Raw genomic sequence first — 25,699 nt, forward strand, 5'->3', positions numbered from 1 at the left:
ATATACAATGGAATATTACTCAGCCATCAGAAAGGATGAATACCCAACTTTTACATCAACATGGATGGGACTGGAGGAGATTATGCTAAGTGAAATAAGTCAAGCAGAGAAAGTCAATTATCATATGGTTTCACTTATTTGTGGAACGTAAGGAATAGCATGGAGGACATTAGGAGAAGGAAGGGAAAAATGGGGGGGGGGAATTGGAGGGAGAGATGAACCATGAGAGACTATGGACTCTGAGAAACAAACAGGGTTTTAGAGGGGAGCAGGGGAGGGGGGATTGGTTAGCCCAGTGATGGGTATTAAGGAGGGCACGTACTGCATGGAGCACTGGGTGTTATACGAAAACAACGGATCGTGGATCACCACATCAAAAACCAATGATGTATTGTATGGTGACTAACATAATAAAATTTAAAAAAAAAAAAAGAATCCTTGTGGTAACGTTAGACCCACATCAATAATCCAGGGTAATAGTCCTTTATCAAGATCCTTAATTTAATCATACCCACAAAATCCCTTTGACCACATAAAGTAGGACACAGATTTGGGGGATTAGGTTGTGGACCTCTTTGGGGGGGGGAGGTCATTATTTGGTCTACAACAGGAAATAAATGCATAAGATGATTCATAAGACAGTTATGAGCATTCAGTGAGCTAATTTTTTTTTTAAGATTTTATTTTATTTCAGAGAGAGAGAGTGAGAGAGAGAGAGCATGGGAGGGGGGAGTGGGAGAGAGAGAAGTAGACTCCCCACTGAGCAGGGAGCCTGATGCGGGGCTCCATTCCAGGACCCTGGGATCATGACCTGAGCCGAAGGCAGACGCTTAACCAACTGAGCCACCCAGGCATCCCATCAGTGAGCTAATGTTTTGTTAAGTACCCAGAACATTTGTTAAACAAAATGAGTATAACTTCCTTCTGGGAAACAGAGCCTGAAAGTATCCAGAGCTTGAAAGATTATGTCAAGGAGTCCCAACCAATGCAACGCCCATTGTTGCCAAATGTGCTGTTAATGGGAAATCATTCCTGAAGGAAGGCGAGATCCCAGAGCCCTTCCCAGCAGAGAACCCCAAAAAAAACTCTGTGCTCATTACCTCTGTGGCATTTTGAAATCACTTTTCCTTGGGCCTCCCAAAGACTGACTGCCTTAGAAAAATTAAGGTGAGTAACAAATTGGCCATAATAGCAGGGGACCTCCCATGTCACTGATTCAAGAAGAAATGCCCCATGTGGTCAGAAGGAAGTTGGCGAAGTCTTTTGATGTCAGCACACACACAGAGAAGAAGGTTTACTCCATGCTGGCCCAGGGCAAGTGCCCCTGGAACGCTTGTCTGCAACTGATCCCAAGGCATTAACCGGGCTTGTCTCACATCCTCCGCAACGTCTGCCTGTGATCCCACTCTGACTCTATCTCTGTCCCTTTCATTTTCTATATTGTAAACTAACAGTTTCTATATTGTGAACTAGGAAGACCATACTGTAAAAAAAATCAAGTGAGGATTATCCCAAATAGAAGCAGGTGCACTCATATGATAGAATTCACAACACAGAAAATCTAAGATGCATTTAATGAAAAGTTATGATTGCTTTTATGCTCTGCAGTAATTAGGACAAAAAGGCCAACATTTCATATGACTGTAATTAGAATTAATCTTTAATCGCTAGATGGAATATTTAGATTTCTACCATCACTGTGTTAACTCTCAAAAAGCTAGAGCAACAATGTCAACAGCAGCCAGCAAAATCTCTTTCAGCCTCTAGGGGGCGCCCAGTGCTCCTCTCTGTTCTGCCGTCTTCCCTCCTTACCATTTTTTCTATCAAAAAAACAGTCAAGACAAGGACATTGGTCTGAAGAATGAAGGGCTCTGAGAGAGGAAGGATGTGGTCTCTTTGAACACGCTTTCTTCCCCAAGGCCAGGGAGGCAAGGCGGTGCAGGGGAAGGTGCAGCCTCCGCTTCTCTCTACTGAGCCTCTCACTCCATCTGCTAGGCGTGGTCAGGGACCTGGGAGCTGGCGGCTGAGCAGACATGGAGACCAGGAGAGCGCCTGCCTAGGCCTGAGACAAGCACACTGCTCACACTCTCAGGAACTTGGACCTTCCAGGCCCAGCCTGCCCTCCACACTACCAGAGAGCCAAGACAGGAGGGCTGGGATTTGGACTCGGGAGAGAGAGTCAAATGCCATACCACTGCCTTGGATGTAGGTCCCAGGCTGTTGGTGAACTAGGCCACAGGACTGTCGCTCGGATTGCATCGAGGTTGGGGTGTGCTCCTCACAGGATCAGAGAACGGGTAAATGCCAGACCACGTGCTCTGTGCTTAGTTTTCCCTTGGCTCTGTTAGAGGGGTTTCTGGGGCAGATCAGGACTGGGTGTTGCAGTCCTGGTTGACAGTCTTTATCAACAACCCCCCGCCCCCTAACCCACATGCACACCTTGCATATACCCATACACAGACTGGAACAACACACGCATTGCCTCACGCCACACGACACTCACCACCACCCCCACATCACCTCCATGTCCAATTGGCCCCACCCTCCTTCCCCAAAGCTGACATTCCCGTCTCAGTCCCATCCCAGTCCCTGGTTCTATCACAGACCCCAGCCCCATTCACCACTGAGTATCTGCTTTGCTTCAACTACTTTATGAGTATTCTGCCATCTAATCATTATCATGACACGGGAGGGAGGAAAGAGATTATCCCCATTACACCAGTGAGGAAACCTGTGGCTCAGAGAAGTTAAGTGATTTGTCTAAGGTCACACAGCCAGGAAATGGCAGAGCCAGGATTTGAAGTCGGCTCTGTCTGAACCCAAAGCCTGTGCTGTTTCTAATACGTCATGTGTGTCACATAGGTATATAGAAGGGTTTTATGGAGTATAGAGGGCTTTTGCAACGTGAGTCAAAATTATAATCCCTATTAACTGGCATTTCTGATAATGGACTCCTGATGATGGGATTCACAGTGAGTTTTCAGAAATGCCACAAAATCTGAACAGTCTAAAATACCAACCATGCAGTATGTGTTTTCATGGGAAGCGTATACCTGTACCCTCCACCTTTATGAAAGCGATTATTTCTGAAAGGTCATAAAAAGTCATGCTCAGTGAAAGCCTCTGTGGTGGCCTAGACAAGATAACTGGGTCCCTGTCACCCTAGGTTGTCACTGCCTTAAGGCAGAGCAGAGGTGAGGCCGCCCCTTTCCCACCACCTCAGGTCATGGCTGCGGCTGGACTCCCTGGGCAGCATGCCCCCTAGAACACACTTCCTCAGAATGAAAACTCAGGCCACGCAGATGTCTGGTGAGGCAGGGGGTTCCGGATGCGCGACCACATCCAGCTCCCCCCAGATTAGCGGGGGGGAAGAGCACGGACCCAAGGTAGCCCTCACCCCTGTCTACATCCCGATGATGGGTAGAAGATAGGCACCACAATCAAGGCTTTTGTCAGGCAAATGAAGGGAATTCAGCTTGCTGGGGTGACAGGGCTTCTCACTGCGATGTTCATGCGGAGGTGGACGAAATAGAGATCCAAGACCCAGCAGCTCCGCACAACCCTGGCGTCACTGGCAGATGCATTACCGGAAGCCTCGCGGCATTTAATTTCCTAAGTGTCTGAGGGGGCGGTGAGCACTTCAGAGCCTAATTCATCTTCATTGTCTTCATTACAGAGAGCTCTCGGATCACTTTAATCCTCCCCCTGCCACAGCAAAGAGCCATTTGTTTCTTTAATGGGTGCGCTTTCACCAGCTAAGTGGTTGCTCTGAGTCACGGCAGTAGGTGGGCAGAAGGTGAAGCTGTCCTGAGGCTGGGTTGGGGGGGAAGGGGTGGACATGCCAGGCCCAGACCTGGGGGGAAGGGGTGAGGGAGGAGCAGGGAGAGGAAGAGAGAGGGAGGGAGGGGGGTGATGGGGTAGGGGTCGGCGGAGAGAGGATGGCAGGAAAACTCTGGACTCCAGATTCAGAAGGAACTGCCCCCTGCATAGAGTTTGACCACATTCTCTCCTGGCCCTGACCCCCTCCTTCCGAGGAATCCATGAGGTTTCAGGAGGGGGCTGGTCACTCCTCATGATACAAAAGGGGTCTCTGCCCATAGAGCTACAGGATGTCTGAGCTGGAAGAGACCATGCCCATTTTACAGATAAGGAAATTCCAGTCTGGGGGTTTCCCCATTCGGGGCTGTGTGCCACACATTTGTATTCATTTGTTTATTTCATTCTCATTTCAACTTAGTGAAGTATGTTGTATTCAACCGCATGTGCAGATGAGGAAAGTGAGGCTCAGAGTGAATTGCCTCCAAGCTACATGATTAGAAAAGCATAGAAGCTTCTTTTTTTTCCCCCTCCTCAGAGGAATAAACTGCATGAAATAACGAGAAAGGAATAAATATCATTAGAAAAGTCAACACTGCATTGTGAGACGTGGCCTCCAGGAAAAGGAGGCGATGCCAGCGAGCTGGAGCCATCAGGGAAGGCTTTCCAGAAGTTTCTGGGGTAGGGGTTGAACAGGAAGAGCTGTGGCAGTTTCGACTAGGTGTTGGGGCTGGGAAAAACAGAGGCTGGAGCTAAGAGGCAGACAGGGAAGGCAGAGTTGGGTTGGAGGCTGGGGGGATCATTAGCTCAGGCACCCGGTGGAATTTACAGAGGCCTAACACCCACCTGACTCACCACGCACACCCCTTGGTAAGGAAATGGGAGGCTGAGTATGGCAGAGGTGGGACAGGATAGAATTCTATAACCTCAGAGCTCAAGGCTCTGGAAATCCCCCTCATTCAATGTTTTCAAACACGTTTAGCAGTAAACCCTTTTTCCCCCAAACAAAACTTTATGTGGAACTCAAATATACAAAATCATTGAGACTGAGAGAGGGGTTGAGGCCCTGAATCAAGGCTCCGCTCCAACCTCTGCTTTTATGGAGGCAGAGAAGGGAAGAAACTCTCTGCAGGGAACAATGTCAGACCAGGACACAGAATTCTAGAGGAGGTCCAGGGCCCTTCCCGTGGTGTCTCTGCTCCTGGGAGGCGCTGGTGTAAATGGACATAGAGGAAGGCCCTATAGTGGTTGGGATGGAAAAGTGAGGTAGAGAGTGGGCTCATGAAGACGCTCCAAGGGCAACGAGGCATGTTGAGAACATTCTCCTTGACCTAGAGTGTGACTAACAGGTCTGACTGTGTGCTGCCTGGCCATGTAGTCTCCCCCAGAACCTTCGCCCTGGCCTCCTGACCTCTGTCTTCACAGCTGCAGGCTCTGTGCCTGCTCCCCTCTGGGCTGCTCACCTGATCCCGGGTATAAGGCGTATCCACTCTCTGCTTGTCGCTGCAAGCTTCCAGGAGGACACGGATAGCATTCAGCTGTAGAAGCATCTCGCAGGCCATCGTGTCAAAGAAGGTGATGTTGGCAAGGGCCACAGAAGCCAGCAGGAAGACTTCCCCAGACGAGGCCTCTTGGCACAGTTCTGGATGGTGAAGAAGAAGACATCAGCCTCCCTGCCTGTGCTCCCATATCCGTTATCTCATTCGGTTCCAGCAAGAGCTCTGGGAGAAGGTCAGGTGTTATAATGCCCGTTTTAGAGGTGAGGAAAGCAGTTGCCAGAGAGGGAAATTTATTTGTCTACCTAAGTGGCAGATCTGGGATTTGAATCCTGGTGTATGACTTCTATTTACTCCTGTGTCCGTTTACTCCTTAACGGAGAGAGCACCGCACGTCCAGTACTGCTGGTGTCTTGGGATGGCCTGGCAAACAATACAGATCAGGGCTTTGCCCCTGGTAAGTTTACGTCCTACTAGTAGGCGAGAGAAAATGAGCTTTTAAAAAACTGAATAAGATTATTGCAAATTCTAATGTGAGGGAGAAAATGAACAAGTGCTAAGAGAATAACTGAAGGCTCAGTGGGGTGCTTAAGGAAGGTCTCCCTAGGAATGCAACAGCTGAGACTTTAAGGAGAAAATGGGACAATCGTGGGAATACTTGGGGAAGAACACATTTTAGGCCAAAGGAACAGCAGCACGTACAAAAGCCCAGAAGCAGGAAAGAGCTCCCAGTCCATCTGTGTCTCCAGCAATGTACATTGGACTGCTCCTGAATTTGCCTTAAGAAAGAGGCTGAGGTTAAAACATAAGGACTCAGCCTTTCCGGCTGCCAAAAGCAGAGCTTCAGGATTTCCTTTGGTCCCAAGAAAAGGCTCATATGGCTGCAGAAAATTCCTACACCAAGCCCTGGGATGTCAGGCTCTTCCTTTCTGCTCCTAGTGGCCATGACCCAGACCTAACCAGAGTCCCCCACCTTACCATCTGCAAGTGATGAATCTGATGGGTCTTTACAGAGGAGAGACTGTCCCCCAATCCCTGTAATCCTCCACCATTTAACACATTTCCCCATGTGTTCCCACTTGACCCTGAATGACCTCCTGCCTCAGGAGGAGGCATGCCAGCCACCCATTCTAGTGGACGGAACTTCTGACCCTCAGCTCCAACTTGAGCACCATTCAAGGTGCTACCTGGGTCCAGGTGCTCTCCTACTGATCACACCTCTATGAAAACACAGAGAGAAACCACACTTCAGGAAAATGCTCCCAGGAAGAGTTGAGCTATGTGCAATCCTGATCCCTAATCTTGGCCTCCAGACAAAGAATCTATACTTCCAGTTTCTAACATTGAAGCTGGCACCTCTTGGCCCTTTAAGTGAATTCAGTTACTGGCCCCGACCTAAACAGGGACAGAAAATAGTATTAGTTGGGCCACCTGCTGGGTGCCTTGCTCTGCACCATTAAATTCTGAGCACTCTTAAGGTAGAAAAGGGTCGCCTCCACTTGCAGGTGTAGAAGCTGAGGCCCAGAGAAGCTAGTAGCTGCAGCAACACTCCCATTTACTGTTTACTCTGTGCGAGGCACTGCTGTGTATCTTTGACCTCCTGAAGCCATTCCAGCCTCACCACAATCCAACTTTCTATCACAATTTTATAGCTGTAGAACTGAGGATTCAAATATGAAGCAATTTTCCCCAAATTGAGGCATTGGGGATTATGGGTCATTGTTACAATCTAGACTCAAATGCAGATCTGCCAGATCTCGGTCCCCATTCTTTCTGTGTCCCGGGCTGCCTCTTGTCACGAGGCCTCTTTGACTTTGTCCCAGTGGTTCTCCTGCAGATTTCGCTTTCCGGGAGGCAATGTCTGTCCCTGGGCAGCGCTGTGCCCCTCAGCCCAGGTGGGACCAACTAAGCAACTCGGCACCTTGATCTAATCCCCCAGGGCAGGGCAGCAGATTCGCCCAGGAATTAAGGATTCTGTGATTGCTCTTTTCCAATGACTGCCCCCTCCTCTAATTTTGGCGAACCCCTGGGGACAAGCCAACCTCTTCCAGGCCACCTCCCTCTACCCAAAGTTTGGAGTGAGACCACAGGAGTTACTGGCCCACTTTGCCGTAAAGATTTCTTCTAGAACCAAACACCCACACTAATCCTCATGCAGTCACGGTTGCCAACGCAGCAATTATTAACACAACCACCGAAGTGCCTTTTAATTTGGGTGCACATTTATTGAAACTACAGTCTGAGTCACCTGGGATGCGTTAGGAAGATTAAATTGAGGATTCCAGTGACTCATTTATAAATGTTTCCAGGGAATAGCAAGAAATTGGAGGGCTATTTCCCACCAAAGAACAGAGCCCTGGCATCCTGCCCAGAAAATACATCCCATCTGCTGACTCTCAGAGCAGACTCTACAATGCGTCTTCATCAGGGGGAAATAAATAAAGAAGCTCCTCTTCTTCGGGGAGAAATCCAGCCCAGGCAAAGAAGTAGGGATGGAGATACGGCAATAGGGAAAGCTTGTTTAGACTATATAGATTTGGGTATGTTTATTTAGTTTTTGCTATCATTTATACATTGGGAGATTTTCAATAAAATTCAGGATTTTTGTCTTATCTTTAACAACCGGCCTTTCCTACAAGGCAGCGATCAACGGGAGTTTAACAGTGACCACCACCCCACCCTTCATCAATGCATGTGCTTTTCAATTTCATGCAGGATTCAAATTTTTTTATTTTCTTCTTCCATCTGGCCCTCTTCAACCATTTATGTTTCCTGCCTGGCTCTGGCGGAGGACTGAGTATGAAGACTCCTGGCATAAGTGAATCCTTACATTGTTATATTGCCTCAAGAAGGTTCCTCAACTTCTCTAGGCCTAGGTTTCTTCTCCTACTGAGTGAGCATTTCTGGAGCTCCCTCTAGCCAAGACTTTCAAGAGTTGGCTTCTGTGTTTTCTCAACTTTGAAGGAAGGTGGATGTTGGCAAGTTGAGGTATCCCAGGCTGGCCTGGGGGTGTCGCTGCCCCAGTGCCTAGAGTCAGCCATAAAGTCAGTTTAACTGATGACTCTTCTGTTCAAAGCTATTGCAGATCTGAAAATTCTAGAGCTAGAAGGACTCAAGAGAAATGGCTCCAACTTCATGTTTTCTATATTAGGAAAACTGTGAAGGGCCTGCTCAGGATTGCTGGTCAGCAGCTCTTTGCTGAATGGATGAATGAAAAGACAAAAGTCCACACCTGAATGTTCTGACTCCCAATCTAGTTTCTGTGCTGTCCCTACATTAGCGCTACTCCAAATCTTCCCAGCCCTGGTTTGATGATTCCAAGAGCGAATGCTAAATTTTCTGATGAGATTAATTTTCATTCATTTTCAGTCAGACATGGGCACGGAGACAGTGGCATAGATAGGGATAGAAGTAGAAACACACACCCTTGCCGGCACTTACGAAAGAAAGGATGTGGTTTGCAAAACAAGTTTCCTGAGGATTTTATCCAGACAAGTCCCAGCTTCTGCAGTTTTGCAAAGGGAAGCTGGAAGAAGAGAGTATTCTAGACCTCAGACTATGATTCTCCAGCCAGGAGTACATAAGTCTGAATAGGGGAATCCAAAAGAGTCGAAGCTTTCAAGGCCCCACGATGTGGGCCCAGTGGTAGGCTTGCAGGTGGCAGGCTGGCGTATACCAGTGCCTTTTGAGAAGCTGTTTGCCCCATCATTGCTGCCACATTCGTTGGCTACAGTAGTCTGAGACTTCAGGAACAAAGCCCATCAGTCTCTCTGGTCAAGGATCTGAACCTCAAAATTCAAGGTCCTCTTCATCTCCATGGGGCTTGCCCCAGTCTCTATTCTGAAAGGTCCATTAATCCCAATGTGACCTTTAACTCAAAGAGCTTCTCAGAGGGCTGCATGCATTTTAGTAGGAGATTTGACAACAAAGCTCTTTAAAGCCTCTGATACATGAACAGTGGGATTTCAGTTAGTGTGACATCAGTGCAAGCTACATGGGGTGCAGTGAGTGTGGGTGTGTGGTGGAGGGGGGCAAGAAGGCCTCCTTGGCCCTTGCTGAAGACAACTGTGACAAGTCCCACTCACACAGCAGTCCCTCCCGCCCAGGGTGACTCACTGATGAGAGCTGTCACAATTTCTTCCATGCTCTCCAGAAAGCTGCCAAGATGCTGAGTAAAGGGCAGGTGTGGGGAGGTGACCTGGGCGACCACAGCCGCAGCCTCAGCCCTCGTGGCCTCTGAGTGGCTGTCATCGGTCAGGATGTCGGCCAAGCACAGAACACCATCCACCTGCAGGGGGAGAGAGGGCATGTCCCTGTACATTCCTGCTCACAACAGGAAGGAGACAGACACAAGCCCCCCACAGGGTCCAGCCCTGGATTCCCAGAACAGCCCAGGACTCTGTGTGGAGCCAGGGACAACCTGGTGGCAAGGCCCCCAGAAGGACCCCAAGTCTTGCATCTGAAGGCCGATCCTTTGGCTCCAGCAGAGATCAGTGACCTCCCATGGGCTTCTTAGATAGCAGGCACCAAGCCAAGTGCCCAGGGGCTAGCCCCTGACCATCCACCGCAGCAAAATACAGTAAAAAAGAACAGTCACTTAGAACTCCCACATTCCCGAGCTCCACCCCTGCCCCCTCTTACTTGTACCGTATGACTTGGCCGTAGTCACTTAGCCTCTCCAAGACTCTGTATCCTCATCCACCAACAGGGTGTTAGGGGTTAAGGTGATGAAGCAGGTGATGCGAATCCAGGCAGGATGCTTGACAAGTGTTGGCTCCCTCTTCCCTTCCTTGGGTTATCTCTAGGCTGAGTTCAACGTCCTTCCCTCCCCATCCCGTCCTCCACCACCCACCCCCCTTGAAAGAGGGCTGCTTCCCTAGAGGCTTGCTCCCTCTGCCCAACCAGAGAGGAATGAACCTGGGTGTGGTGGGATGGGAATGCCAGATAAAGGCTTCAGCTTCCCAGTTCTGCCCCGATCAGATTTACTTACTCATGGCACAATAATAGCTTCTGCTTGTCAAGTGCTCATCCCCCCAAGTGCAGTACGCGCACCATTTACTCCTTGTCATAGCCTCTGAGGCCAGTATGATTAGTATCCCCATTTTACAGATGAAGAAACTGAGACACAGAAAGGTTCACTGACTTGCCCCAGATCACAAACTTTAAAACGGGTCGGTTTGGAATTTGAACCCAAATTGTCTAGCTTCAAAGCCCATGGTTGCTATCAGGACATTATACTGCCTCCTGAGAAGTCACAACTGAACTCAGACCTCCGCCTCCATCAAGGGTCAGTAGATGAGGCTTTCTGGAGAAAGGAAGAGGAGGGGTGGTGGGTAGTAACTTCTCAGAGTTAGCTCAGCAGGGCACCCGCTGGCCCTTAGATGCCCCAGGACACCAGCCTGGCTGAGGACCCTGTCATCGAGCGCCAGGAGTGGGGGGCAGGGATGAGGCCAGGGAAGAACCAGGGAGAGAGGAATTGAGGAGACGCCTGTTCCGATGCTCCCCACACCTGCCGCAGGCCCGGGGCTCCTGTCCCAACACCCTTACTTCCTGCCACTCAGCTCAAGCAGCTCTCCAGAGGTCAGTGTTTCTCTTGACTAATTACCACTGCTGACTTCTGGGCCTCCCTTAAATGGCTCCTGGGAGCTGTAAGGTCCATTAGCTGTAAAAGCCTTTGGCAATCTCAGACTCAAAAAGAGGCGAATGTGGGTACAGGAGCTGGGGGAGCTGTCCACAGTAAAACTCACCTGGATGTGCCTAATGAAAAAGAACAAAGAGCAGCCAGGTGGCCACTGGCAGGACTGGATTCATGCCAGATGTTTGACTAACAGGCCTTCAGAGAGGGGCCTCACTTGGGCCCAGGTAAGGAAAGGGGGCTGCTCTGGGCCTGGAAACAGGAAGCAGCCCTATTGTCAGCCTGCCAACATAAGAAAGCTCTTAGACCTGTCAGGCCTTTATCCCTTTCCCCTTCCAGCACTATCCAAGGCTACAGCTGAGGGTCTCAATTATCTGGTCTCCTCAGGCTGATCTTGGATGCAAATGGAACTGCATTCCCAAACCCAGTCGAGAATGCGGGTCAAACCTAAACCAGACCCAAACCTAGTCCCTGACACATGCTTGGAGATGGGCCACTCTGAACGCACTAGAGAGGCCAGGAGTTAATGTTCTCCGAGGGCTTGGGCCACCAAGGCCTGGACACCGAGCCTGCTTCCCAACCCAAAATGCTTCTCAGCAAACCCACCGAGTGCGATTTCCCCGAGCACGTACTACGTGCCAAGCAGAGGTAAGCCGGGTACGCAGTGAGGCAGGAGACTCATCCATAAATAACTATTTTACAGTGTGATTTCCAATGAAGACACTCTCTGGGGAGGCCTCTGGAAGCCTCCCTGACTTAATGCCCACACCCCAGCTTGGGGAGGTGGCCCTCGGAACTTGGGCCCAAATATATCTGCTAACATCATTGTGTTTATCACACTGTTTCTCCAAGTGGGGTCTGAGGACTAGCTGCACCAAATTCACTGGGGGTTTCTCCAAAGCACATTCCTGGGCCCCACCCAGACCTACTCTGGGGAGGCCTGGACTTTGCCTTTCAACAAGGTCCGCAGATGACTTTATGCATCAGCAATCTGGAGCAGCACCACTGTGATGTGATTCTGTCTCCCTTGTCTGTCTGTCCCTCCTGCCCCCCTGGACACTCTGCAAGCCTGGGTACGACAGCTCATTCACTCGTGGCTGCTCCAGGCCCTCACACATAGTAGTAGGCTTTGGGCAAATGGGGGATAAATGCAAGCGAGTAAGAGTTGGCCGAAGACTTGAAGACACACTTTAGGTGAGTAAAGGGAGAGGATGGAAGAGATATTGTGAGCAAAGGCCACTACAGGAAAGAGCAGCTCCAGAGAAACAAGCAGCTTGGGAACCTGGGTTCTACAGGTTCCTGACCCCAAGAGAGTGACTCTGTCTGAGCCTGATTCCTCTTCTGCCCTTAGATTTCCCAGAGAAGAGTGTATGTGGTGTCCTGTCTATGCAACTGCCCACTGTCCTGCTTTCCTTCTAACTTGTTTTCTGTGCTTCAGATCTTTTTTGGTAACTTGTTAATTATGACATATATCATCCCTTCAAAAGAAAAGATATGTGTATGTATTGCAAATGCATGAGGTATAAAAAATAACAAAATGAACACCTATCTGTGTATATGTATATGCCTAATATCCAGAAACTCTAATATTAGGAATAAAATAACATCAGAAAGCCCCCTGTATGCAGTTCTTGATCTCATACCTCTGATTTCCCTGTTGGATGGGCCACTACCCTGAATTTTGTGCTTATTATTCCCTGTTTTCTTTAGAGATTTATTACATGTGTATAGTTTTATAAGGTTTTGAACTTGACATAAACGGTATCACACTGTGTATAGCAATTTGCTTTTTCCCCAGTCAGCATTATGTTTGGGAAACTCCTTCCTGTTGGTCCCTGTGGCTAAGGTCCATTTATTTTCACTGCTGGGTGGTATTTCATTGTATAAACTGATTGTAATTCATTTATGTATTCTATCGATGATCATTTGAGTCATTTCCCAGTTTTCACTACAATATATAATAATATTCTGTAAATATTCTTCTAAGTGTCTTCTGGTGCATACATGCCAGATTCTCTAGGGGTTTCCATCGAGGAGTGGAATGACTAACTCATAGGGTCTGTACATCTTTAATTTTACTAGTATTGCCAAGTTGTTCTGCAGAACAGCTGTAGCAATTTATATTCCTATCAGTAATGTATAAACTCACTTAACTCCATATTCTTGTCAACATTTGGTACTGTCAGATTCTAAATTTTTGCCAGTTTGGTGGATGTGCAAAATTTTTATTTTAATATGCATGTCTTTACTTTCTACAATGAAGCTCAGAGTCTTTTCATGTTTCCATTTTACTTTGATTAGGTTTGGTTTTGATTTTGGTTTTTGCCATTTGGACTTCCTCTACAAATTGCCTGTTCGTGTGTTTTGCTCATTTTTCTATTTGGTGGATTGTCACATTGGGCCAATTTCCTGGGCCTTTGGCTCTGATGTTACTGACCTGCCACTTAGCCTGCTGTCAGCAAGATGTCACTAGCCCAAGTTGATTTCTGTGTGCATCACCATCTCAGCAACTCCAACTCAGCTAGTTCATCACAGTGGGAGGCCCTGAAGGGACCACACCACTGAGCTCCAGGCTTCCCAGTGCCTGAACCAATTCCTGTAGCATCAGAACATGCACAGGCTCTGGAGTCACATCTACCAGGGTCTGAATCCTGCTTCTGCATCTTACTAGCTGCACAATTTCTGTACTTATTTTGAGCCTTTATCTATAAGTGGGGGTAAAAATACCCACCTCAGAGGATATTGGAAGTTAACAAAGATAATGTGGCAGTACAATACCTGCCACATGGTGGTGCCATCATCCCACCTCTTCCCCAACTGATGGTTGCAGCCATCTCTAGATCTGGGACCCTGAGTCCGACTCACCTTTCTGCAGGCTCCTCTGGGACTGAGACTCCACTGGGAACCTCAGCCCTTTGGGTTGGGGCCCACAGGTTTTCCTACTTGTTTGGACACCTCAACTGAAGCAGCCCAGAACTAGAACTTTTAAAAGGGGAGTGACTTCTATTTCAATTCCTGACCAGCACCAATAAGATGAATAACTACAATCTCTCAGAAGAGAACAAAGAGAAAAGTAGTACAATCCATGCATCTCTTTATAGCTCATCAAACATTAATTGCACACCTACCTTGTGATGGTCCCTGAACTAGGCATTGGTACAAAGATCAATCAGGATGAAACAAGAGATGGAGAAACAAAGACAGACAGATGCATAGAGAAATAAAAGATGAGAGAGAGAGAGAGAGATATCACATGTTTAAAAAGGATTTGGGGACTTGTCTGGTGCAGAGCCCAGCCCCCTGGTCCCTTTCTGACTTGGCCTCTGTAACACCTCTCCCTGCTGAGAACTCTCTCCATCTTGGTGCTCTCTCCTGCCTGGGACTCCATGATACCTCATTGTGGAGGGCAATCTCCTCCCTAGCTAACTACCACTTATCGTTTGCTCCTTTAGTCTGTCCTCCTTTGCATCCATCTAAGGTAGCTTACCCCAGGTTCCGCCATCAGTCCCCTTTGTACCATCTCAGTCAATAGCACCCAAGCCAAGTGGCCTCAGTGACTCACTCTGATGACCCCCAAACCTAGCTCTCCAGCCCTGACCTTCTTTCCTGAGATCCACATCTACCTTTCCAACCTGCCACTGAATCTCTTTATGTTTACTCCCAAATTAATTTGCCTAGATATTCCACGGGCACCTCAACCCACTTCACCTAAAGGTTGAGTGGTCATCTTTCCTGTCTTCCCTCCCCACTCCGTTCTCAGATCCAGGTAAGTAGTTACCTTCTCTGTGAACACACACCTGCCTCCCCCAGACAGAGTGTCTCTGTCCTCTCGGCTGCCATACGACTCTGGTCTGATGACAACTAGAGCACTTACTGTGTCAGGCTCTCCTCATAAGTTTATATGTCCATCCCGCCCTGCACTAGATGTGAGCTGCTCTGGGCAGCTCCTGTACTGAATCTTCTCTGGTTCCCAGCACCCAGCTGAGGCCCGACACATGGCAGTTAACACAGCAGACTGAATGGAGGGGAGACAGAGGCCTGGGGAGGGAAAAAGATCATCAAGGCCATGATGCACATTAGTGCCAGAGCCAAGACTCCCATCCTGGTCCCCTCACTCTCTGCCCTGTGCCCCTCTGGGTAGCCTTTGGGAAAGGCAGCGAAGGGAGAAGCTAGTGAAAGGATCAGGTCAATGGGGGCTGCTTAGCTTAGCTCCTCGGGTGGGCCCAGGAGTGGCCCAGCCTGAGGCCAGCTTCCTCAAACACTGGTCCCATTTCTGGAAAGTCTCCATCCTCAAACTACCCACTTCCCATCCCTGGACATAAACTTAATGATGCCAGGAGAACAATCTAATCAAAGCACTTCCACATCCCTAAAGAAATCGCTGCTGGAAGCACTTATATGTAATTAGCTTTTACATGGAATGGGATGGGCCTGGGCCCAAGGCCAAGCTTTCCTCATGGGAGAGCATGCAAGTGGTGGTGAGGATGGTCTGGCCTGGTCATCACCTGGGCAGCAGGGCTGATGCACCTGGAGTCTGGACACAGAGCGAGCTGGTGAATGCTGAGATTCTCCCTGAGGAGTGGGTGAAGGAGAATGAAACCCATGCAGTTGAGAACCCAAAATATACAGTAAACATCACATCAGATTTGAGTAATGTTCTCCTACTAATTATTGGAAATGCATCATTGGTGGCTTTTATGCAAATATCTAAAGGACACTGGCGAGTACATAAAGACCCACCATATATACTGGTGCTGGACTGCTATCTTCCAGTTCCGTTCTGCATGTTTAGTTTTTAGGGAAAGGCACAAGTGTTGGTTGCTGATAAACAGAATCATGCGAATGTGCTGGTAACTCAGCCACAGGGGAGGGAGAATGACCTAAAGACCCCCAGACTTCCTCCTTCATCTTTCTGTCCACTCAGACACCTAAAGTCTGCAGGAAAAAAAAAAGTGGGGACCACAAAGCAGCTGGAATTTTGCTCATGGGACCAGGCAGGACAGATCTGTTTGCCCAGGGTATAGCCAGAAGGAAAAGTCGATCGTAGAGAGGGAAGCAAAGGTCATGCCCAGGGAAGCTAAGACAAGTGTGGGGCAAGGGACAGGGCAAAGCATTAGGTGGAATAAATGAATCCATCAATCAGAAGCAAGGTCTGAATGTGGGATGTGAACCAGATCAGGGCAAGGTCCAGCACAGAATCTGTGAACAATATAAGGGGTTAAAGGCTCACATTACAAAATGAGATATTTGTTTTAAGGAGTGCTGGTAGAGCGGACACCTCTGTAGAAAGCTACCGAAAGTAAAACAGGCCTCCAGGAAGATAATATTATCCCCCTTACAAACTAACATATCCCAGACACCACTCAACCTCCTTTGCTATTTCAAAGAAGAATTTTTGATTAAACGCTAAGTGTCAAAATGGATAAAACAAATATTAATATGTAATAGGGAATGGGACAGTGGATGAAAGGGATTATATAACCAGTTTGGCAAGCAAGTCAGTGAGGTAGAGAGAGGTGAGTTATTGCAGTGGAGGGAAATCAGAGATTGAATCACCTTATTTTACTGACAAATAAAAAATAATTTCCCTATCAGGCAGATGATTTTTCTTAAAGCAGATTGTCAAGCAGATGCTCTGTAGGCATTTGGGAGTAGAAGGAATGGAGTTTGGGAGAAGGTTTCAAAAGGCCAGCAAGAACAAGTTCACTTTCCTTTGGGTTAGGGTTAGCAGGCCTGTGCTGATGTAAAAATATCAAGTTTTCAGCAAAGCACTCCTGGGCACAGCTTGGGTGGGAATTGTACAAAAAGCGCTTCTAGATCAGTGGTTCTTAGCCTGGCTCTCAGATGATTAGAATCATCTGGGAAAGTTTTAAAATACTAATGCCTGGGCTTCACCACCAGAAAATCTGATTTAATTGATCTGGGGTGGAGTCTTGGTATCATTATTTTTAAAGAATCCTCAACGAATTCCCACAGGGATCTTAGGTTGAGCACCACTGTTGCAGAGGTACCTGTGGTATGGTAGAAGCTGCACAATCTTAGGAGAGAGAAAAGTCTGGCTCCGCAATTCAGCTGTGCTACTAGCTGACTTGTGAAATGAGCAGGTCACTTACCTTCTCTGAGCCTGTTATCTAACCCTTAAAATGACAATGGTATCACGGTTAATAATGAAATAGTAAATGAAATATTGAAGGAATTCCCCCCAAACCAGCAACAAGACAGATACCCCTTATCACCACTCGTATTTCACATTTTACAGTGGCCCTAGCCAATGAAATAAGACAAGAAAAAGAAATACAAAGGTAAAATCATCAGAAAAGAGGAAGCAGAACTTTCATAATTTAAAGATCACATGAATGTGTACACAATCTGAACACAATCCAAATCTGTATAAAATCCAAAAAAGGCTATACACCATTATATTCAAAACTGTATTTTCTATGTATCAGTAAGAATAGGAAAATAAGAATTTTAAGATAGCACTTAATTATCATAAAAACGTATCCCGATATAAGTCTTAAATAGATGTGCAAGATGTTGACACTGAAAACTCAAAACATAGCTAAGAGAAATTAAAGGCAGTCTGTATAAAGAGAGGAATACTACATTTATTGATTGGAACACCCTATACTGTGTAAGATCTCAATTATCCCAAGATCTATTTATAAATTTAAAGAAATCCCAATCAAAATCTTCATAGGTGTTTCTGTGGAAATTAACAAGTGGATTCTAAAATGTACATAGAAAGGCAAAGAACTTAGAATTACCAAGATAATCTTAAAGAAGAACAAAGTTAAAAGATTTTTACTACCAAATGTCAAAATTTGTTATAGACTACAGGGACTCAGACAGTGTCATATTGGCACAAGGATGGACAAAAGACTAATGGAACAGAAAAAAGAAAAAAGACTCCAGAAACAGACTCATGCATGTATCATCACTTTACTAACAACAAAGGACCTCTTTAACTAAGTGGCGTAAGATGGTCTTTTTGGTAAATGGTGCTGGCTCAACTGGATATCGTTTAGAAAACACTGGACCTCGAATACCATTTCAAAAAATTAATCTGAAATAGATCATAGACCTAAATGTGGAGTGTAAAACAATAAAGCTAGAAGAAAATATAGGATAGCCTCATGATTTGGGGGTAAACAAACATTTCTTAAACGGACACAAGAAGCACCAGCTACAGAAGAATGGATCAATAAACTGGACTTTATCTAAGTTAAGCATTTCTATTCAACAGAAGACACCATCAAGAGAATGAAAAAGCAGACCACGGGCTGAGAATACATATTCTCAATACATATACCTGACAAAGGATTCATACATAGAATACATTTTCCAAGTTTATAATTCAATAACAAAAAGACAAAGAAGTCTTTTTTTTTTTTCTAATGGGCAAAATTCTCAGATAGACATTTCACAGATGATAGCCAAAGGGTCAATAAGGATATGGAAAAATGCTCAACATCGAGGCTCATCAGGAGAATGAAAATGAAAGCCATCCTGTGAGGTCACTCTACGCCTGAGCAGGTGACAGTCGGGGCACTGCATGTCCAGCTACGGCCAAGTTGCAATACCTCTGAAGCAGCCCAGAGGAGAATGAAACACTCCTTTGGAAACTGTGTGTTGTTCCATCTCCGTGGGCATCTCCTCGCCCTACCTCATGCTTCCCTAAGCCTCTTCCTCTTTCTCATCCCCCTGCCCTCTCCCCGTCTCACTCTGTCTCTGCTGCGTGGGACCACAGGCCCCATCACCTGCCGGCAGGGTCAGGACACTGGTTCTGGCTCTGTGCTGTGAGAGCAGCCTGCTCTCCATGCCCAGCTGTTGCCAGGAAGTGGGTCCTCCCTAGTCAGGTCTGCCCCACACCTACACCTTCTGCGGTCCCCTCAGCCTCCTCAACAGCTCCCCTTCCTGCCCCAGCAACTTCCTTTCCCCGGCTCACCTCCAGACCAGCACCTGTCCCTCCAGACCAGCCCCTGTCCCGTGGTGCAGGCTCCTCTATGCCTTGTCCAGGGCCCCCAGGAGCCCCTGCCTCCCCGTGGCCCAGCTTCCCATATCCCCAGCACCGGCATCATGTTTACATCGGACTTATTTATTTTCTGCTCTCACCAGATTGCTTCGGGGACAGGCGGGAAATGCACTTCACCAAGCATGCGGCTCCTCAGCCCACCACACACATGCACAGAAGAGCAGGCCTCCATCTGTAAACTCACAGGGGAGACAGGCACCCTGGCAACTCCTCAAGGAACGCCGCCCCCTCACCACGCACCCAACCCCAGAGAAGAGGCCCCAGAATTCCCAGCCCTGCCAGCTCACCGCTTCGGGCCTTTGTTCATCACATTTGCCTTCCAAAATTATTTCCTATATCACACAGTCCCAGCAGAACACACACTTCCCTCCGCCAAATGAGAAAATTGAGGTTCGTGGGGATTAGAAAACTTGCTTGTGGGTCCTCAGCAAACCCGTGGCAAAGGAAGAGGTGGGTTCTCCCCACTAACCCCCAAGCTGGGGATAAGGTCTGTTTGGGGACCCAAGAATGTGGGCTCAGGGCCAGAGGAGTGAAAGCGAGGGGACGGAAGCTGGAACAAATTATTAAGGATAGATGGTATAAAAGGGGGCTCAGGGACAATCCCATATACAGACTTGGGGGCATTCTGTCCTTCCGGAAGGGACGCTTCAATGTCTACACTCCCCACTCCCACCCCACCCCTGGGCCTGAAACAGCTCACAGAGGCTGGCCAGCTGGGCAGTAGCCCAGTGAGGTCACATGACCTGCATTCTGGCCTCAGCCCTGCTGCTAACAGTGGGAATGGGGAGTTGCACATCACCTCCCTTCTCTGGGCCTCTACCCTCTCATCTGCAATGGGGAAGAATGCCCCAGAACTCTTCCAACAATATTCATCTAGTCATGTGGCAAGCATCATTCACCCGGGTGTGCAAGCCACTTCCCTGACGGGCTAAGGGGTGGGCGGTGTAGTGTCTGTTGGTAGGAAGCTTAGGCAGAGCTCCGAGGCCAGGCAGCATGGAACATGCTCCCAAGCAGCAGTGAGTACAGTGTGAGCTGAGCGCCAGGAGGGAGGAGAGCAGTCAGGAAGGCTGACCAGAGAAGGGCATCGGAGCCCTCTCAGCAGATGTGCGGGAGACACCCTCCCGGGCCACCCCAGCCGAGGCAGGTGCTCCAAGGCAAGAAAGGCCTGAAGTTCAGTGGAGGGCTCTGGTGGGAAAGAGGGGGAAAAAACCTCACATTTATGGCGCATGGACTCATTTCGTCCCTCACCGCCTGCAAGGCAGGGACTGTCACTTCACTTTACATATGACGAGACCAGGGCCTAGAGGGCTGCAAGGTCAACACCTCCTAAGTGTTGAAGGTCTTAGGTCAACACCTCCTAAGTGCTGAAACCGGGCATGGAAGCCAGGCCTGCTCATCAAAGGGGCAATGTGCTGGAGGCAGCCTGCTCACAGGCACCTCTGTGCCAGGCTGAGGGGTTTGGGGTCCAGTGAGAACTGGGGGTCTCAGGAAGGCTTCTGGGAGTCAGACACCTGTTAGATTACAAGATGTATCCACATCCTCCTCCTGGAGGAAGCTGGGTTGGTAGGAAGAAGCTCCTGTTGCCTTGAATTTGGAAGTCTCCCTTCCCCCTCCGCACCTCCCCGCCCCACACGCATGACATACACTGTCCGGGATCAGTGGTTCAGACCCTGAGCCCAGCAGCCTCATCAGCTCCAGAAGACAGCCTCAGGCGGGATGACAGGGCTGCCGCTGCCGCTCCCACCCACCAGGGGTCGCTGCCGCACAGCGCACGGGGTCCTACCGAGGTCCTACCGAGGCCCGACCGAGCGCAACCTGCCTCCGTGGCTGCACTTCGTTCAGGCTGCCAGGGGGCTCCGTGCCTTGTCCAAACTCAGGTTGTGCCTTGCGCGGGGGCTGCAGCCCCCCAAGCCAGCAGCGCCTTCCTTCAGTCTGAACAATACTGGCCTGTCATCTCAGCATGAACTCTTGAGGGAGGCGGGGGGCTTGCAGGGAGGTGGGACAGTGTGCCTAATTTTGTTCTTGCCTCTTTGCATCCTGGCCTCCTTCAAGTCCCCACACCCCCACTCTCAAGGCAGAGGGACAAGCCTGGGAGACTTGGAACTCAGGGAAGGAAATGAACCACACTCCCTCTAGACAGCCTCTTGCAGGGATGGGGAAAGTGACCACAGCCGTCCCCACCCGTCTACCTGTCAGTCACAGCACGCACAGCTGACCTGGCACCCTGGGGTTCTTTGCACTGTTCTAGCCCATTCCCAAGACAGGTAAAGGCCTGCACCTGGGGGCAGGAGGGGTGGGGGACGCTGATAAGCCTACGTGAGTTGAGCCCCGGGTGGAGAAGTATCTGGGATCTCCATTCAGAGGCATTCTCTCTCTCTCTCCCTCGCTCTAGCAGCTACTCCTGGGTAAAGAAGGGGCTGCAAGTTAAATTAAGCAAAGATTTCTTGCCCCACTCTCCCCACCCGACCTCACTGACATACCAGAACTGACTCCATCAAGGTAGAGTAGCTGCTTCGCCTTGCACACCACACCCTTTTCAGCTAAGGAGAGTATGTAAGGAAGGCTGTAGCAAACAGAACCTATAGCTGGGAGCAAAAGAAGGGGGTTCTCCCCCACTGTCTCCATGCCTTCCGGCATCAACTCTGCCCTCTATAAAATGGGTGTGACTATCTCTCTCTGCCTTCCTTACAATATGATTGTGAGAATCAAATGAGCAAAAGAAAAGAAAAACTGGCTTTTCTGGTGAATATGATCTATTTATGACCATCTGCAACCCTGCAGGGAAGAAGCAGTGGAGAGAAAAGTCCTGTGAAATGGCAGCTGGAGCGGCAGAACCTCCCCCACCGACCCCCTTGCACCCTGCCCCCTCCTGCCAAGGGTCTCTGGGATTTAAATAGCTGGATCCAGCCCCCCCTGCCTCCAGCCTTGCCCTGCAGATGGCAGGGCATCTCAATCCCAAGAAGCTGGCCCAGGAGATTGGGGGGGAGGTGGCTGGCGGAGCTGCAGGGAGAGAGGCAGCAGTTTTCCCATCCCTCACCACTGATGATTTTCTTCTTGGACTTGAAATTGAGCACTCATTCCCTCCCCCCCTGCTCATCTTTAATTTCTCTCCATCTTTAATTTCTCCATCGATTTTCATTAAACTCTCCCTTTGGCTCCAGCACAGGGTGAACTCCTTATTTGAAAAAATAAAACAAGAAGGAGGGGGGGCGGGAATAAAAGGAAGTTCTTTTGCAAGCAAGACGGTCTCTGGTCTCAAGGCTGGAAGAGGCACTTCCTAGAACTGTCTTGGAGGTTGTCTGAGGCTGTCTTAGCACTGGGCTTTGAGTGCCCCCCACCTCCCCCATTATGGCCCTAGACCCATAGGTTCCTGCCCCTCAGACCCCCAACCCCCTACCTGGACCACAGCCTCAGTCTCACTCGAGCCCCCAGCCCCCTGCAACCCCATCCTGGCCCCTGGCCCTGTCCAACCCCAGCTCCTGCACCCCAGTGCCCTGACCATCCCTCTCACCACGCGGGACATCTGAACTCTGCCAGGACTGTTGTAACATCCCCAGGACTCAGCCTTTTTGGGGGTATGCAGGGTTTCCCCAGCTCGACCTGAAATGGTGGAGACAAAGGGGCAAGAAGGAGGGAAGGGAAGCAGACCCAGACTCAGTGCTCCCTCCGTGCGGGCACCACACTGCGAGCCCCACCCACACTGTCGCACAGCCTCGTGACGGCAGCCCCACCAAGGAGGAGATGTCCCCATGTTATAGAGAGGAAACCAAGGTTCAGAGAGGAGTGACTTGTTCCCTAGCCTTCCATCAGCCTCTCTAAACCCTAGAGCCCTCCCCCCTTAAGGATGCCAGTCCACCTTCCCTGGTCAGTCCTCCGGGAAGGCGGCCTTGATCCGTCCAGACAGGCTGGGTCGTCTGGCCATCCAGACCGAGTTGGGGCCATCTGCTCTCACTGGGCTGTGTGGCTCTGGGGCCCTCACTCCCTCCAGTCTTCTCCAAGGTGGGGTCCAGAGAACACGGTCCCTTCTTCCAGGCTCCCCCAGTTCACTGAACATAGAGCTCCTGAAAGACTTATAGCTCCACCACGAACTGGCCAGCTGTGGAGAACCTCTGCCTTTGCTGAAGCCACTTTCCCTTGGCCTGCCCGGGAGCTCCTCCCTGGCCCTCTGAGCCCAGCCCCACTGCCTCCTTACTGCTGCCTTCACCAGCACCCCAGGCAGAGGTGGTGCCACTGGCCTGTGGCCTTTGATGACCATGGGACAGCCCCTTTCCACTGTCTGAACTGCTGGGCTTCTCCCCAGCCACCCCCAGTGGGAGACAGGGAACACAGCTATTTGTCTCCCCTCTCCAGAGTCCAGCACAGAGTCTGGGGAATGAGGGGCAACTGTCTGCCACGGACACAAGGGAAGTAGGACAGACTTCCTAAAACTCACTGGTTTAGGGAAAACACGATGCGGGGGGAGGCTGTGGCCAGGACAAACCAGACCTCTGAAAAGAGGTTCTTGAAAGACCCTTCAGACACCTCTGGAGAGGCCTTTGCTGTGTTTTGACACCTCGTCTCTCCAGCCCTCTTTGGGAAGTGTCCACGTCTGCCCACTGCCCAAGCCAACACTCACAGCCTGGCTCCCAGGGAGCCGTTCCTCTGCATTCCCCACCTCAGAACCAGCCAGCCTTGGTTCTAAAGCTCTCCAGTTCTGAGCAGTTTCCTCATCTGTAAAATGGAGAGGATGCAAGGACTCGCGCTCCAGCCCCACCCAGCTTCTCCATACGGTGCCCTGAGCAGCATCTCCCAGCATGCCAGTCCTTCCTCCCACCAGGTCAGTGCTCCCCCTGTCCACCCGACAATAATCTTCCCCAGGCCACTGATGGTCAAACCCGGGCAATTAGCTTGCTCCCTGCCACAACAATAGCTACCATGTCTCGGCATCTCGTGAGAACAGCACCACATTACTGCACATCTAGTCTCCGTTGACAGTCCTCAGGGAAAGGTGCCCAAGCTCATCGTGGGGAAGCCTGGGTTCCAGACTGGGAGAGCCTGACCATCAGAGGCCGTGGCTTCCCCACCATGCTGGGCGGCTTCTCAGCAGATGTGCCAGGAGGGAACCGATGAGTAGCATGATTGCTGGGTGATGGACAGAGCGAATGAATGAATGAGCAAGTGGATGGCCGGATGACAGAAGGAAGGAGGACGCCAGTGCCGAAGTGATTTCACAGAGTGAATGAATGAACCATGACTGAATCCAGGACCAAATGAACGCCCCAAGCCCGACAGAGCTCAGGCATCACACAGCACGGTGTCTGGTGCCCTGGCTAGACCCATGCTCTGACACCGGGGTCTGTGCATGATTTAACGGACCTCTCCAGGGTTGCAGGGAAGTGAGGGAGCCGCATGACAAAGATGAATTTCACCAAATCCAGCACATTTCTCACCACCAATTAATTAAGTGGGCCTCAGCGAGGGCCCAGGCCAGCAAATCAGCCAAAGGCTGGGACTTTGACATCATCTGACTAGTGCATGAATTGGGCCTTGTTAGTGCGTGGCTGGCAAGAGCCCCTGGGCACCACACTCCACATCCTGTCTTCACCTCCCCTGTCATGCTGTGGTTTCTACAATCCAGCCTGTCTCTGGGCTTCTCCACCCTCTACTCTAAACACTAACAATGGCCAACCTCACTGGAGCCTCTGAGGCCAGAGATCACACCGCTGGGGCAGGTGTGGGCAAGACCTGGGGAGGGGGCATGGCAGGGGTGGGAGAGACCCTGAGCCTTTCCTGGGTCTAGGACTTCTCTCAACTTTGGAAGCAGCATGCTATGAGGAGAAGAACGTGGATGTTGGCCTCAGGATGTCGGATTTGAGTCCTGGGTCCACGTGATGGTTCCCAGCCCAGGCTGACTCTGGCTCGGGCGAGCCGCGATTACATGACGGCTGGACCACTCATTGGCTGTGTGCTCTTGAGCAAGGGGCTTCACTTCTCTGAGTCTCCCATCCTTCTGGAAACAAGGAGGATAATCACAGCACCAGAGGAATAACGGTTACATGACACAATGAAAAGAAGGGCTTAGCAAAGTGCTTGCCCAAAGCAAGTATTCGCTGTTAGTTACTGTCCTGTTCATCATTGTCACAGTGATCTTATTACCTGTTAGAGCAGGGGTCAATAAACATTTTCTGCCAAGGGCCAGATAGGAAATCGTTCTGGCTCTGTGGGCTGTATGGCTTCTTACAATTATTCAGCTCAGCCACTGTAGCACAAAGGTAGACCGTGAAGGAGCATGCCAGATCCACTACAACTTTCTGGGTCAAAAACTTGAATTTGAATTTCACAGAATTTTCATGGGCCACAAAATGTTATTTCTACTTCTGATTTTTTTTAACCATTTAAAAATGGGGAGGAGGGGGCTTTTCTGCTCACGGGCTGTACCGAAACAGGCAGCAGGCTGAATGTGATCCACAGCCCACGGCTCGCCCCACCCCCTGCACTCGAATGGAAGCTCCATGAGGACGAGGGGGGTTGTCTGTTTTGTTCATGGCTAAACTCCCAACAAGGGTGCCTGGAAAGAGCAGTCAAAAATATTTGCTGAAGCCATCAAAAGGAATGAGATCTTGCCATTTGCAACGACGTGGATGGAACTGGAGGGTATTATGTTGAGTGAAATAAGTCAAACAGAGAAAGACATGTATCATATGATCTCACTGATATGAGGAATTCTTAATCACAGGA

General features: G+C 49.5%; 1 protein-coding gene across 3 annotated transcripts in view; it reads right to left on the minus strand.

The window, feature by feature from the left end:
* INSC (INSC spindle orientation adaptor protein) overlaps nt 1-25,699 on the minus strand; it is a 121,385-nt gene that overhangs the window by 16,348 nt on the left and 79,338 nt on the right. For all 3 annotated transcript variants that reach the window (XM_081798537.1, XM_081798535.1, XM_081798536.1), the window contains 2 exons: nt 9,429-9,600; nt 5,280-5,458 (listed from right to left, as the gene is read on the minus strand). In XM_081798537.1, coding sequence (XP_081654663.1) covers nt 5,280-5,458; nt 9,429-9,600 — 351 coding nt within the window. The remainder of the gene's footprint in view (nt 1-5,279; nt 5,459-9,428; nt 9,601-25,699) is intronic.

This window comes from Leptonychotes weddellii, chromosome 11 (assembly GCF_054177405.1).
Source record: "Leptonychotes weddellii isolate Sample4059 chromosome 11, ASM5417740v2, whole genome shotgun sequence".
NCBI classification, from domain to species: Eukaryota; Metazoa; Chordata; class Mammalia; order Carnivora; family Phocidae; genus Leptonychotes; species Leptonychotes weddellii.